Source organism: Salvelinus alpinus, chromosome 11 (genome assembly GCF_045679555.1).
Source record: "Salvelinus alpinus chromosome 11, SLU_Salpinus.1, whole genome shotgun sequence".
Classification (NCBI taxonomy): Eukaryota; Metazoa; Chordata; class Actinopteri; order Salmoniformes; family Salmonidae; genus Salvelinus; species Salvelinus alpinus.
This window is the reverse complement of record NC_092096.1, coordinates 5,005,594-5,022,340: the sequence shown is the minus strand read 5'-3', so window position 1 is coordinate 5,022,340 and position 16,747 is coordinate 5,005,594. Positions and strand designations below refer to the sequence as shown.

General features: G+C 47.5%; 1 protein-coding gene across 1 annotated transcript in view; it reads right to left on the bottom strand.

Moving 5' to 3' along the window:
• The window catches only part of tbc1d30 (TBC1 domain family, member 30), a 60,177-nt gene extending 45,963 nt beyond the window's left edge, over positions 1-14,214 (bottom strand). The window contains 4 exon segments of the mRNA XM_071331580.1: positions 1,532-1,597; positions 1,716-1,777; positions 6,919-7,083; positions 13,423-14,214. Coding sequence (XP_071187681.1) covers positions 1,532-1,597; positions 1,716-1,777; positions 6,919-7,083; positions 13,423-13,969 — 840 coding nt within the window. The 5' untranslated portion in view covers positions 13,970-14,214.
• Between the last annotated feature and the right edge of the window lie 2,533 nt (positions 14,215-16,747).

The following is a 16,747-nucleotide window of genomic DNA, read 5'->3' as shown; positions in this document are numbered from 1 at the left end:
CCTCACAGAGGTGACACAGTAAAGAGTCCTCACAGAGGAGACACACAGAGTATTCACATATACACAGTTATACTGTACACACTGGTCCTCACAGAGGAGACACACAGTAAAGAGTCCTCACAGAGGAGACACACAGTAAAGAGTCCTCACAGAGGAGACGCACAGTAAAGAGTCCTCACAGAGGAGACGCACAGTAAAGAGTCCTCACAGAGGAGAGACACACAGTAAAGAGTCCTCACAGAGGAGACACACAGAGTATTCATATATACACAGTTATACTGTACACACTGGTCCTCACAGAGGAGAGACACACAGTAAAGAGTCCTCACAGAGGAGACGCACAGAGTATTCATATATACACAGTTATACTGTACACACTGGTCCTCACAGAGGAGACGCCCAGTAAAGAGTCCTCTCAGAGGAGACGCACAGAGTATTCATATATACACAGTTATACTGTACACACTGGTCCTCACAGAGGAGACACACAGTAAAGAGTCCTCTCAGAGGAGACGCACAGAGTATTCATATATACACAGTTATACTGTACACACTGGTCCTCACAGAGGAGACGCCCAGTAAAGAGTCCTCTCAGAGGAGACGCACAGAGTATTCATATATACACAGTTATACTGTACACACTGGTCCTCACAGAGGAGACACACAGTAAAGAGTCCTCTCAGAGGAGACGCACAGAGTATTCATATATACACAGTTATACTGTACACACTGGTCCTCACAGAGGAGACACAGTAAAGAGTCCTCTCAGAGGAGACGCACAGAGTATTCATATATACACAGTTATACTGTACACACTGGTCCTCACAGAGGAGACACAGTAAAGAGTCCTCACAGAGGAGACACACAGAGTATTCATATATACACAGTTATACTGTACACACTGGTCCTCACAGAGGAGACACAGTAAAGAGTCCTCTCAGAGGAGACGCACAGAGTATTCATATATACACAGTTATACTGTACACACTGGTCCTCACAGAGGAGACACAGTAAAGAGTCCTCTCAGAGGAGACGCACAGAGTATTCATATATACACAGTTATACTGTACACACTGGTCCTCACAGAGGAGACACAGTAAAGAGTCCTCACAGAGGAGAGACACACAGTAAAGAGTCCTCACAGAGGAGACGCACAGTAAAGAGTCCTCACAGAGGAGACACACAGAGTCCTCACAGAGGAGACACACAGAGTCCTCACAGAGGAGACACACAGAGTCCTCACAGAGGAGAGCCACAGAGTCCTCACAGAGGAGACGCACAGTAAAGAGTCCTCACAGAGGAGACACACAGAGTCCTCACAGAGGAGACACACAGAGTCCTCACAGAGGAGACACACAGAGTCCTCACAGAGGAGACACACAGAGTCCTCACAGAGGAGACACACAGTAAAGAGTCCTCACAGAGGACACCAATCAACTGGGACCGCTGGCTGGCCAGTCAGAATAAACACTGCTAGAGAGATGGGAAGTACCATCACATCTGTTACATCAGTAGCACTACTATGACGTACCCTCTTCCTCCACTCTTTAGGGATGCCTGTAGGAAGTCTGACCACAGCCTTCAGAGCATCATACCACTGGGGAGAGAGAGAGAACACACATAGATCAGATTCACACAGATCAGATTCACATAAATATGATATACACACACAGACACCTGAAACTGGGCTGAAGATGGGACACGACCATACTGACCTGTTGGAAGCCGTTCTTGCCCAGAGAAGGTTCGATGGTGAACTTTAACCTGGTGTCCACTCCTACAGAGAACAATGTACAGACTGAAAGACTCCACTGTAGCAGCACTGTCAGTCACCACACACATGGAAAGCTCTCTAACAAGGCTTACTGACTAATCAGGTACATCATATCATCAGTCTAAGTTTAAGTACAGTGACATACAGGGAGGAGAATAATCCTGTCCACGACTAATGACGTCACTGCTATCCGTGTGCACCTGGGATAAACAAATCACATTTATCATAGTACTGAAACATGGCGAGATGGAAATATATTAGTGACAATGACTTTGCGTTCTTCCAATTATTTACTCTTGATCTATGTTCAGCTCCACCCGAACAGCTGTGAGGTGCTAGGCTCTCTGGGGCTATTCATTATGCCAATTCTGTTGAAAAACGTTTCTTAAAACGGGAGCAAACGGAACTAAACAGGCTGGCATCTACCGGAATTTGTCCAATAAAAACTATCGTTTTGCTATGTTTGCTTCCGTTTGGTTCTTAAACGGTAAACGTTTCCATAACGAATACGCCTCAGGTTGTGTTTTATTAGATGTTGCTGTCCGCCACTGTGGTGCTGAATCCTTCCGGTTTCGCTCTCGAATTACACTACAACAGGTCCTAACGACACTACCTTACGCGCTGACACAACGGAAGTAACGAAACTATAACCCAGATCAGAGGAGCCTTAAATGAAACAAACGGGAATGGGAATGATTCAGACTGAACCCGTTCCTCCAGCCCTAACCTGTCTGGCGGCCAGCCAGCGACCACACAGCCGCCATTTGCCCTGCTCTGCCCGGCTTCATGCTACAGCTCACCCCGGCCTCTAACTCTCCCCACCTACACTAAACTTCTATACGGTTTAGAGTATAGCTCCAACCTGGGTCTCTCTGAGCGCTGTCTGTCTCCGCCATGTTGAGATCTGGTCAGGTCTTCTATAGCTGGCTAGCTGCTGGCCCCCAGAGTCGCCCCGACACTGTTTACATTACAGCGACGTGTTACCATGACACCCTCCTCCTTCGTAGAGAACCGTAGCCTACAGGACGCTGACAGTTGAGACCAGACCGTCATGGGCTAGGCTACAGATAGATATGACTAGACCTATGGGCTAGGCTACATCACCAGACGGGCTAGCTAGAGACAGATATTACTAGACCTATGGGCTAGGCTACATGTAGCTAGGCTACATCACCAGACGGGCTAGCTAGAGACAGATATGACTAGACCTATGGGCTAGGCTACATGTAGCTAGGCTACATCACCAGACGGGCTAGCTAGAGACAGATATGACTAGACCTATGGGCTAGGCTACATGTAGCTAGGCTACATCACCAGACGGGCTAGCTAGAGACAGATATGACTACACCTATGGGCTAGGCTACATGTAGCTAGGCTACATCACCAGACGGGCTAGCTAGAGACAGATATGACTACACCTATGGGCTAGGCTACATGTAGCTAGGCTACATCACCAGACGGGCTAGCTAGAGACAGATATGACTACACCTATGGGCTAGGCTACATGTAGCTAGGCTACATCACCAGACGGGCTAGCTAGAGACAGATATGACTACACCTATGGGCTAGGCTACATGTAGCTAGGCTACATCACCAGACGGGCTAGCTACAGATAGATATGACTAGACCTATGGCAAGGCTACATGTAGCTAGGCTACATCGGATAGCAGCATCCAATAGAAGACGACATGAATGAAGCAATTCAACTACGGGGCTTCAGTTCGATCAGCCTATCGGTCCCAACACCGAGTTGACGAGGAATCACATTAATGAAACGCCTTGTAAAGTATCGCCGTGATTTCAGAACCACAATGAATGAACAGCCCCCATGACGCCACCACAACTAGCAGTGACATGTTATTCTGTACAGACAGACCACAGCGCACCCTCCCCTGAGACAAAAACGGACAGAGTATCAATCAGGCTGGAGCTGAACGGGCTCCGGTCGGTCACCTGGCTCGAGCGTGCAGAGCAGACGGGGCGCTCTCCGGGAGATTCCGTTCCTTTTCTTCAGGACGTTACTGATGATATTACCGACACCACTCGAACCCTGCCGCAACACACACGGCCCAGACCGAGCCCTCCTCCCCGCGTTAAACCGGGCCTGCTTCATTTCCCAATCAAACCGACACACGCGCCGTGTAGCCTAAAAGTTATTGTCGGTAGACTACATTAATGTTTTTCCCTTTGTGCGCTGCTTCAATGTAAATGTCCGTTATTCCCTCCGTCCCACGCGAATCCCGTCGCCTAGCTGCTCCACAACAGCCCGATGTCTTCCAGGGAGGAGGGAGATTGATCAATCACATTGATCTTTCCGTCTCCGGTCCAGCCCAAGAACTGTCAACAGTCTCACGCCCACAGGGAAATGGCTTTGACGTCTATTCCATCCAGGAGGAAATCGAGCGCAATTATGCCTTTAAAAACACGGATTCAAGAGTTGCTATAAGATATAGATCGGTCTTAAATCGATGATCAGATATCAGTTCTCCCTCTAACCATACCGAGGAGATGCGACTCTGCAGCGGTCTCAGGAGCTGCTGCCCCGGTATACACCCCTACCCAGCGTCACAGGGAGGGAGGGATGGATGCGGTATGATGGTGGGAGGAGAAGAAAGCCGTGATGAAGTAATGTGAAGGGAGGGGTGGAGAGGGGAAGATCGGCAGGGCAACAACCCCAAAAAGAGAGCCATTGTGAATGGAAAGACAGTCATCGCTGCCAAATCACTAGATAACAAGGCATGTAATGAGTCTCAGCCAGATGACTTCAGGTAGAGATACTGTAACATGCTGCTGGTCCTGTGAGAAGACAGGTCACACTGGAACTATAGTACCCACTGTTACTACAGACTTTACCTCCATGGTAGGTGCTGATCACTGTTACTACAGACTTTACCTCCATGGTAGGTGCTGATCACTGTTACTACAGACTTTACCTCCATGGTAGGTGCTGATCACTGTTACTACAGACTTTACCTCCATGGTAGGTGCTGATCACTGTTACTACAGACTTTACCTCCATGGTAGGTGCTGATCACTGTTACTACAGACTTTACCTCCATGGTAGGTGCTGATCACTGTTACTACAGACTTTACCTCCATGGTAGGTGCTGATCACTGTTACTACAGACTTTACCTCCATGGTAGGTGCTGATCACTTACGACACAGACTTTACCTCCATGGTAGGTGCTGATCACTGTTACTACACAGACTTTACCTCCATGGTAGGTGCTGATCACTGTTACTACAGACTTTACCTCCATGGTAGGTGCTGATCACTGTTACTACAGACTTTACCTCCATGGTAGGTGCTGATCACTGTTACTACAGACTTTACCTCCATGGTAGGTGCTGATCACTGTTACTACACAGACTTTACCTCCATGGTAGGTGCTGATCACTATTACTACACAGACTTTACCTCCATGGTAGGTGCTGATCACTGTTACTACACATACTTTACCTCCATGGTAGGTGCTGATCACTGTTACTACACAGACTTTACCTCCATGGTAGGTGTTGATCACTGTTACTACAGACTTTACCTCCATGGTAGGTGCTGATCACTGTTACTACAGACTTTACCTCCATGGTAGGTGCTGATCACTGTTACTACAGACTTTACCTCCATGGTAGGTGCTGATCACTGTTACTACAGACTTTACCTCCATGGTAGGTGCCATGCTGCATGTTGATCAAACAGAGAAGGACATTAAGGAAAGTGAGCTGTGAGAATGAAGGAACCAGACGTACAGATCCTGCACTTGTCCGGCTACAGGTCCACATCTACTGTAGATCATGGAGCCCTGCTGAAAAGTAGTGTGTGAAAACAACCTGTCCAAGCAGACAGAACACCGTCTGGGTGGGCCCTGGGCAGGATATGGTGGACTGGTGTTGGTAGGTTATAATATGGTACCGTCTGGGTGGGCACTGGGCAGGATATGGTGGACTGGTGTTGGTAGGTTATAATATGGTACCGTCTGGGTGGGCACTGGGCAGGATATGGTGGACTGGTGTTGGTAGGTTATAATATGGTACCGTCTGGGTGGGCACTGGGCAGGATATGGGGGACTGGTGTTGGTAGGTTATAATATGGTACCGTCTGGGTGGGCACTGGGCAGGATATGGGGGACTGGTGTTGGTAGGTTATAATATGGTACCGTCTGGGTGGGCACTGGGCAGGATATGGTGGACTGGTGTTGGTAGGTTATAATATGGTGCAGAGACGTGGTACATGATAGTCTACTCAGCTCTCGGTGGGAAACACCCATAACACTTCCTGGTTAATAAGAGATAACACTTCCTGGTTAATAAGAGTAGAGCTGCACAACATCCACCCTGAAGACAATGACATCACCAACTGAAGGGGGTGGCACAGCACTACATAGGGAATAGGAGCACGACACTACATAGGGAATAGGGAGCACGACACTACATAGGGAATAGGGAGCACGACACTACATAGGGAATAGGGAGCACGACACTACATAGGGAATAGGGAGCACGACACTACATAAGGAATAGAGAGCACGACACTACATAGGGAATAGGAGCACGACACTACATAGGGAATAGGAGCACGACACTACATAGGGAATAGGAGCACGACACTACATAGGGAATAGGAGCACGACACTACATAGGGAATAGGAGCACGACACTACATAGGGAATAGGAGCACGGCACTACATAGGGAATAGGAGCACGGCACTACATAGGGAATAGGAGCACGGCACTACATAGGGAATAGAGAGCACAACACTACATAGGGAATAGGGAGCACGACACTACATAGGGAATAGGAGCACGACACTACATAGGGAATAGGAGCACGGCACTACATAGGGAATAGGAGCACGGCACTACATAGGGAATAGGAGCACGGCACTACATAGGGAATAGGAGCACGGCACTACATAGGGAATAGAGAGCACAACACTACATAGGGAATAGGGAGGACACCACTACATAGGGAATAGAGAGCACGACACTACATAGGGAATAGGGAGCACGACACTACATAGGGAATAGGAGAACATAGGGAATAGGAGAACGACACTACATAGGGAATAGGGAGGACAACACTACATAGGGAATAGGGAGGACAACACTACATAGGGCTCAAGGTGCCACCGCGTCTCCTTACTTCTCTTCTGGGACACGGCCTGCAGACAGGCGGTGATGATGTCATAGTTCTTCTGGAGCTTGTGAGTGAGGCGGTCTCTCCTCTTCAGCTGGCGCAGCAGCTTGGCTGACTGGAGACCCGTCCTGTAGCGTACCTCCACTATGATACAGCTCAACTCTTCTGGTGCTGGAACACAATATAGATATATAGATATATAGAGCAGCTTGGCTGACTGGAGACCCGTCCTGTAGCGTACCTCCACTATGATATAGCTCAACTCTTCTGGTGCTGGAACACAATATAGATATATAGATATATAGAGCAGCTTGGCTGACTGCAGACCCGTCCTGTAGCGTACCTCCACTATGATATAGCTCAACTCTTCTGGTGCTGGAACACAATATAGATATATAGAGCAGCTTGGCTGACTGGAGACCTGTCCTGTAGCGTACCTCCCCTGTGATACAGCTCAACTCTTCTGGTGCTGGAACACAATAGATGCTGTATATCAGCTCCTCATAGTATTAATATTATTATAAGGCTGTCATGTATATTTGAATTTATTATGGATCCCCATTAGTTCCTGCCAAGGCAGCAGCTGCTCTTCCTGGGATTTATTATGGATCCTAATGACTTCCTGCCAAGGCAGCAGCTACTCTTCCTGGGGTTTATTATGGATCCCCATTACTTCCTGCCAAGGCAGCAGCTACTCTTCCTGGGGTTTATTATGGATCCTCATTAGTTCCTGCCAAGGCAGCAGCTACTCTTCCTGGGGTTTATTATGGATCCTCAATACTTCCTGCCAAGGCAGCAGCTACTCTTCCTGGGGTTTATTATGGATCCTCATTACTTCCTGCCAAGGCAGCAGCTACTCTTCCTGGGGCCAGCAAAAATAAGGCAGTAATATGAATTATAATACAATTTTTAAACATTAAAATGCATTTTATAACAGACTTCACAGTACATTAAGTGTGTGGGAGTGAGTGAGACTGGCAGTAGTAGCTTTAATGTGATCTTATGGTTTAGAGTAATATTGACCTGGAGTAGATTTAATGTGATCTAATGGTTTAGAGTAATATTGGCCTGTAGTAGCTTTAACGTGATCTTATGGTTTAGAGTAATATTGACCTGGAGTAGATTTAATGTGATCTTATGGTTTAGAGTAATATTGGCCTGTAGTAGCTTTAACGTGATCTAATGGTTTAGAGTAATATTGGCCTGGAGTAGATTTAACGTGATCTTATGGTTTAGAGTAATATTGACCTGGAGTAGATTTAATGTGATCTAATGGTTTAGAGTAATATTGGCCTGGAGTAGATTTAATGTGATCTAATGGTTTAGAGTAATATTGGCCTGGAGTAGATTTAATGTGATCTAATGGTTTAGAGTAATATTGGCCTGGAGTAGATTTAATGTGATCTAATGGTTTAGAGTAATATTGGCCTGGAGTAGATTTAACGTGATCTTATGGTTTAGAGTAATATTGGCCTGGAGTAGATTTAACGTGATCTAATGGTTTAGAGTAATATTGACCTGGAGTAGATTTAATGTGATCTAATGGTTTAGAGTAATATTGACCTGGAGTAGATTTAATGTGATCTAATGGTTTAGAGTAATATTGACCTGGAGTAGATTTAATGTGATCTAATGGTTTAGAGTAATATTGACCTGGAGTAGATTTAAGCTGGACTCCCACCCCCCCCCACCCACCCACCGTACCCTAGAGCTGGACTCCCCCCCCCCCACCAACAGTACCCTAGAGCTGGACTCCCCCCCCCACCGTACCCTAGAGCTGGACTCCCCCCCACTGTACCCTAGAGCTGGACTCCCCCCCCACCGTACCCTAGAGCTGGATGGACCCCCCCCACCGTACCCTAGAGCTGGACGGACTCCCCCCCCCCCCCTAGAGCTGGACGGACTCCCCCCACCCTCCCACCGTACCCTAGAGCTGGACGGACTCCCCCTATCCACCGTACCCTAGAGCGGGACGGACTCCCCCCACCCACCCACCGTACCCTAGAGCTGGACGGACTCCCCCTACCCACCGTACCCTAGAGCTGGACGGACTCCCCCCACCCACCGTACCCTAGAGCTGGACGGACTCCCCCCACCCACCGTACCCTAGAGCTGGACGGACTCCCCCTACCCACCGTACCCTAGAGATGGACTCCCTCCCCCCACCCACCGTACCCAAGAGCTGGACTCCCTCCCCCCACCCACCGTACCCTAGAGCTGGACTCCCTCCCCCCACCCACCGTAGAGCTGGACTCCCTCCCCCCACCCACCGTACCCAAGAGCTGGACTCCCTCCCCCCACCCACCGTACCCTAGAGCTGGACTCCCTCCCCCCACCCACCGTAGAGCTGGACTCCCTCCCCCCACCCACCGTACCCTAGAGCTGGACTCCCTCCCCCCACCCACCGTACCGTAGAGCTGGACTCCCCCCCCCCCACCCACCGTACCCTAGAGCTGGACTCCCCCCCACTGTACCCTAGAGTTGGACTCCCCCCCCACTGTACCCTAGAGCTTGACTCCCCACCCACCGTACCCTAGAGCTGGACTCCCCCCCACCGTACCCTAGAGCTGGACTCCCCCCCACTGTACCCTAGAGCTGGACCCCCCCCCCCCACTGTACCCTAGAGCTGGACTCCCCCCCCCCCCACTGTACCCTAGAGCTGGACTCCCCCCCCCCCCCACTGTACCCTAGAGCTGGACTCCCCCCCCCCCCCACTGTACCCTAGAGCTGGACTCCCCCCCCCCCCCCCCACTGTACCCTAGAGCTGGACACCCCCCCCCCCCCCTCGGTACCCTAGAGCTGGACCACCCCCCACGGTACCCTAGAGCTGGACCACCTCCCCCCCACGGTACCCTAGAGCTGGACCACCTCCCCCCCACGGTACCCTAGAGCTGGACCACCTCCCCCCCACGGTACCCTAGAGCTGGACCACCTCCCCCCCACGGTACCCTAGAGCTGGACCACCTCCCCCCCACGGTACCCTAGAGCTGGACCACCTCCCCCCCACGGTACCCTAGAGCTGGACCACCTCCCCCCCACGGTACCCTAGAGCTGGACCACCTCCCCCCCACGGTACCCTAGAGCTGGACCACCTCCCCCCCACGGTACCCTAGAGCTGGACCACCTCCCCCCCACGGTACCCTAGAGCTGGACCACCTCCCCCCCCACGGTACCCTAGAGCTGGACCACCTCCCCCCCACGGTACCCTAGAGCTGGACCACCTCCCCCCCCCACGGTACCCTAGAGCTGGACTCCCCCCCACTGTACCCTAGAGCTGGACTCCCCCCCACTGTACCCTAGAGCTGGACTCCTCCCCCCCCCCCCCCCCACCGTACCCTAGAGCTGGACTCCCCCCCCCCCCCCCACTGTACCCTAGAGCTGGACTCCCCCCCACTGTACCCTAGAGCTGGACTCCCCCCCCCCCCCACCCACTGTACCCTAGAGCTGGACTCCCCCCACTGTACCCTAGAGCTGGACTCCCCCCACTGTACCCTAGAGCTGGACTCCCCCCACTGTATCCTAGAGATGGACTCCCCCCCACTGTACCCTAGAGCTGGACCCCCCCCCACTGTACCCTAGAGCTGGACTCCCCCCCACTGTACCCTAGAGCTGGACTCCCCCCCACTGTACCCTAGAGCTGGACTCCCCCCCACTGTACCCTAGAGCTGGACTCCCCCCCCACTGTACCCTAGAGTTGGACTCCCCCCCCCCTGTACCCTAGAGCTGGACTCCCCACCCACCGTACCCTAGAGCTGGACTCCCCCCCACTGTACCCTAGAGTTGGACTCCCCCCCCCCTGTACCCTAGAGCTGGACTCCCCCCCACTGTACCCTAGAGCTGGACTCCCCCCCACTGTACCCTAGAGCTGAACGGAAACAAAAAGATCCCATGTAAAATGAACAAATGATCTGTAACCAGTTTATAAAATTGTACTGAAATGTAAAATGACTTTACTGGCATAGAAACTGTGGATGGAAACGTGATTACAGGCCGTAAAATCTACTCCAGGCCAATATTACTCTAAGCCATAAGATCACGTTAAATCTACTCCAGGCCAATATTACTCTAAACCATTAGATCACATTAAATCTACTCCAGGTCAATATTACTCTAAACCATTAGATCACGTTAAATCTACTCCAGGCCAATATTACTCTAAACCATTAGATCACATTAAATCTACTCCAGGCCAATATTACTCTAAACCATTAGATCACATTAAATCTACTCCAGGCCAATATTACTCTAAACCATTAGATCACATTAAATCTACTCCAGGCCAATATTACTCTAAACCATTAGATCACATTAAATCTACTCCAGGCCAATATTACTCTAAACCATTAGATCACGTTAAATCTACTCCAGGCCAATATTACTCTAAACCATTAGATCACATTAAAGCTACTACAGGCCAATATTACTCTAAACCATTAGATCACATTAAATCTACTCCAGGCCAATATTACTCTAAACCATTAGATCACATTAAATCTACTCCAGGCCAATATTACTCTAAACCATTAGATCACGTTAAATCTACTCCAGGCCAATATTACTCTAAACCATTAGATCACATTAAAGCTACTACAGGCCAATATTACTCTAAACCATAAGATCACGTTAAATCTACTCCAGGCCAATATTACTCTAAACCATTAGATCACATTAAATCTACTCCAGGTCAATATTACTCTAAACCATTAGATCACGTTAAATCTACTCCAGGCCAATATTACTCTAAACCATTAGATCACATTAAATCTACTCCAGGCCAATATTACTCTAAACCATTAGATCACATTAAATCTACTCCAGGCCAATATTACTCTAAACCATTAGATCACATTAAATCTACTCCAGGCCAATATTACTCTAAACCATTAGATCACGTTAAAGCTACTACAGGCCAATATTACTCTAAACCATAAGATCACATTAAATCTACTCCAGGCCAATATTACTCTAAACCATAAGATCACATTAAAGCTACTCCAGGCCAATATTACTCTAAACCATTAGATCACGTTAAATCTACTCCAGGCCAATATTACTCTAAACCATTAGATCACATTAAATCTACTCCAGGCCAATATTACTCTAAACCATTAGATCACGTTAAAGCTACTACAGGCCAATATTACTCTAAACCATAAGATCACATTAAATCTACTCCAGGCCAATATTACTCTAAACCATAAGATCACATTAAATCTACTCCAGGCCAATATTACTCTAAACCATTAGATCACATTAAATCTACTCCAGGTCAATATTACTCTAAACCATTAGATCACGTTAAATCTACTCCAGGCCAATATTACTCTAAACCATTAGATCACATTAAATCTACTCCAGGCCAATATTACTCTAAACCATTAGATCACATTAAATCTACTCCAGGCCAATATTACTCTAAACCATTAGATCACATTAAATCTACTCCAGGCCAATATTACTCTAAACCATTAGATCACATTAAATCTACTCCAGGCCAATATTACTCTAAACCATTAGATCACGTTAAATCTACTCCAGGCCAATATTACTCTAAACCATTAGATCACATTAAAGCTACTACAGGCCAATATTACTCTAAACCATTAGATCACATTAAATCTACTCCAGGCCAATATTACTCTAAACCATTAGATCACATTAAATCTACTCCAGGCCAATATTACTCTAAACCATTAGATCACGTTAAATCTACTCCAGGCCAATATTACTCTAAACCATTAGATCACATTAAAGCTACTACAGGCCAATATTACTCTAAACCATAAGATCACGTTAAATCTACTCCAGGCCAATATTACTCTAAACCATTAGATCACATTAAATCTACTCCAGGTCAATATTACTCTAAACCATTAGATCACATTAAATCTACTCCAGGCCAATATTACTCTAAACCATTAGATCACGTTAAATCTACTCCAGGCCAATATTACTCTAAACCATTAGATCACATTAAAGCTACTACAGGCCAATATTACTCTAAACCATTAGATCACGTTAAATCTACTCCAGGCCAATATTACTCTAAACCATTAGATCACATTAAATCTACTCCAGGCCAATATTACTCTAAACCATTAGATCACGTTAAAGCTACTACAGGCCAATATTACTCTAAACCATAAGATCACATTAAATCTACTCCAGGCCAATATTACTCTAAACCATAAGATCACATTAAAGCTACTCCAGGCCAATATTACTCTAAACCATTAGATCACGTTAAATCTACTCCAGGCCAATATTACTCTAAACCATTAGATCACATTAAATCTACTCCAGGCCAATATTACTCTAAACCATTAGATCACGTTAAAGCTACTACAGGCCAATATTACTCTAAACCATAAGATCACATTAAATCTACTCCAGGCCAATATTACTCTAAACCATAAGATCACATTAAATCTACTCCAGGCCAATATTACTCTAAACCATAAGATCACATTAAAGCTACTCCAGGCATATTTCTGTTTTATTATAACTCACCTTTCTGAGACAGGTAGTTGACCTGGTGTCTCCTGGTGTGTTTCTCCTGTAGTTCCTGAAGGAAGCTGGAGCCAGTATTACTGCGGCAGAACAGCTCAGAGCTGGACGCCTCGGTACTGCTATCCGGGCTGTCTACACTGAGCCGGGCGCTGCTGTAGGTGTCATAGAGCTCCACCAACAGGCAGTCCACTATGGAGGAGCGGGGGGCTCGGAGACCCTGGAGGTCGCCAAGAGTCATACGATCACCGGCTCCAGACCCCAGGCCGTTCTGGGGATACAGACTCGGGGATGATGTGTCGTTGGCGCTGTCTCTCGGTCTCTTTGAGACCGAGTCTGTGTTGTTGTGGCCTGAAGAGGACCGAGAACGAGGTCCGGTCCACTGCTGAAACGCCGAGAAGCCGTCTAAGAGTGACGCACCTGTACCTGAGTTGATAAACACTCCGCTCTCCCCCTCCGAACAGGTGTCGCCGTTACATATGTCTATTTCTAAAAGTTCCGCCACGTCCTGAGCCTGGGACGACATTACGTCCTGAGCCTGGGACGACATTACAACACGCTGTCCCGGTCGCTACTGTTATTCTTGTGCTTCTCAAGTTGCCATCTCTCCAAAACGTGAACGTTTCATGGGAACAGGTGCAACTACTTTCTTAATTCAACACAGGTCTTCAAGAGGAAGTGAGTTCCGGGTGCATTCCATTCCACTACTCAGGAGGTGGGGCTGTGCTCCGGTGCTGCTAGTTTCCTTCCTGAAAGTTCGCAAACTGCCGCCCCTCCGGAGTGAATAGTCCAGCCCACTAGAAACTTCTTCTGGCCATGCTATCCGATATCTTTGGGACGTCCCCTCCATCGAATTTGACATTTTAAATTGTTAGGTAAGGGGACGTCCCAAGGGGTTCGAATAGCACTGATCAACTTTATTGCAACTTTATTGAGCCGCACCGCCACATTTCCCCAGTGCTGCCGCGCTCCTCCACATCAACACACGCCTGACCACTCAGAGAGGAGCCGAACTGAGCTGTCATCTCAGCAGAGCGGTGTACGGTGACAACGTAGCATTACAGCGCAGCAAATAATCGTTTATTGATGAGGATCTAGAGGCTTCTTAAAGCCTAGTCCTCATGTTACAATCAAGTAATAGACATGGCAGTAAGACAATATCAATCTGCTTTCTCCCTCTTTTGTAGCCCTGTGATATAGACACCTGTTTAATCAACGGTATATTTACATTAATATAGCACTGTTTAATCAACGGTATATTTACATTAATATAGCACTGTTTAATCAACGGTATATTTACATTAATATAGCACTGTTTAATCAACGGTATATTTACATTAATATAGCACTGTTTAATCAACGGTATATTTACATTAATATAGCACTGTTTTCATCCAATTGGCGATGGATTCTCATGTGAATATTCAACATTCTGGATTCTGAAACGATGCGTTTCCCCCCACCAGTGCGGGTAGACTAGTCTACATGATGAGATTACTATGGATAATAGCGAGAATATTTTGTATTTGTCAATCGTCAGTCAAGCATTGATCATCATGTCACCAGAATAAGACCCAGTATATGTATTGTAAAGGAGCATGAAGCTCATCACCAGGCACTTTCACCACCCTGTGAAGTTCATCATATAACCCGTTCCATCTGTGGCCTGATAGACCGCACCGTTTCCCGAGTCGTAGATGATGTACTGGGAGACAACACGTCATCGCGTCACTCCAACTTTACTTTGATACAGTATGATGGTTATTATATCAAATATTTTAACATAAAAGGCGTTTCCACCGCCATTTCTCACGTAATATATTTGACCGACACAAAACGATTCCACCATGTTGAACATGTATACAATTGTACCGAAACTTCCTGTTTCCATCACAGCTGTCATGATTTAAAAAAAATATGGTATGACTTTACTCGCATAAAAAAGGTAGATGGAAACGTGGTTTGTGACACAAAAATATTGAACTATACAGTCCAAATAAAGTACATTTTATAGGAATACCTCAATGTAGGTTATAAAATAGACCTATCAACAAGTTCCAATGAAACATTTATTTTTGCATTGACATGTTTTGTAAATGCTAAAAGTACATGGGGGAACACAAGAGTATATATAAATAATATATAGGGGCGGGGCTAGGGGCGGGGCTAGGGGCGGGGCTAGGGGCGGGGCTAGGGGCGGGGCTAGGGGCGGGGCTAGGGGTGGGGCTAGGGGTGGGGCTAGGGGCGGGGCCAGGGGTGGGGCTAGGGGTGGGGCTAGGAGCGGGGCTAGGGGTGGGGCCGGGGCTAGGGGTGGGGCTAGGGGTGGGGCCGGGGCTAGGGGTGGGGCTAGGGGTGGGGCTAGGGGTGGGGCCGGGGCTAGGGGTGGGGCCGGGGCTAGGGGCGGGGTTAGGGGCGGGGCTAGGGGTGGGGCCGGGCTAGGGGCGGGGCTAGGGCCGGGGCTAGGGGTGGGGCCGGGGGTGGGGCCGGGGCTAGGGCCGGGGCGGGGCTAGGGGCGGGGCTAGGGGTGGGGCCGGGGCTAGGGGCGGGGTTGGGGCGGGGCTAGGGCGTACAATATTACATTACACAAGGACCTTAAGGGGTATAAACACGTTTATCATTCTAACAGAGTATTTCATTGTCTTAGAATATAGTTTATTTTTGTACGGTAAGTAAATGTGATGTTTGTAAATTTACATTTGTGAAAATGTAAAAGATCTTTAGGTGTTACAGGGACCTTTTAAATAATAAGAACTCCTTATAATGAAGACCCTCTGCATTTACCAGTTGGCTCACCGATATTATTACAGAACCAATATTCTACAAACAAACAAGTATTTTTATACAATATGTCCCGATTATTCCATATATAATATCTGTGTGGAGAAAAATTATGGTTATAAATGAAGGAATATGGTAATAAAACCTGCCGGCTATATTGACATATTTTTATTTATTTTTTACACTATTGACATGTTTTTATTTTATTTCTATATTGACATGTTTTATTTTTTATTTTTATATTGACATGTTTTATTTTATTTATTTTATTTTTATATTGACATGGTTTATTTATTTTTATATTGACATGGTTTTATTTTATTTTTATATTGACATGTTCAATTGAACGTTTTCCTCATTTGACGTCATACCCCAAGTAGTGCGGTGCACATGGTAGATCAGCTGACTGGGGCTCGGTTGTCAGGCAGCACATGGTAGATCAGCTGACTGGGGCTCGGTTGTCAGGCAGCACATGGTAGATCAGCTGACTGGGGCTCGGTTGTCAGGCAGCACATGGTAGATCAGCTGACTGGGGCTCGGTTGTCAGGCA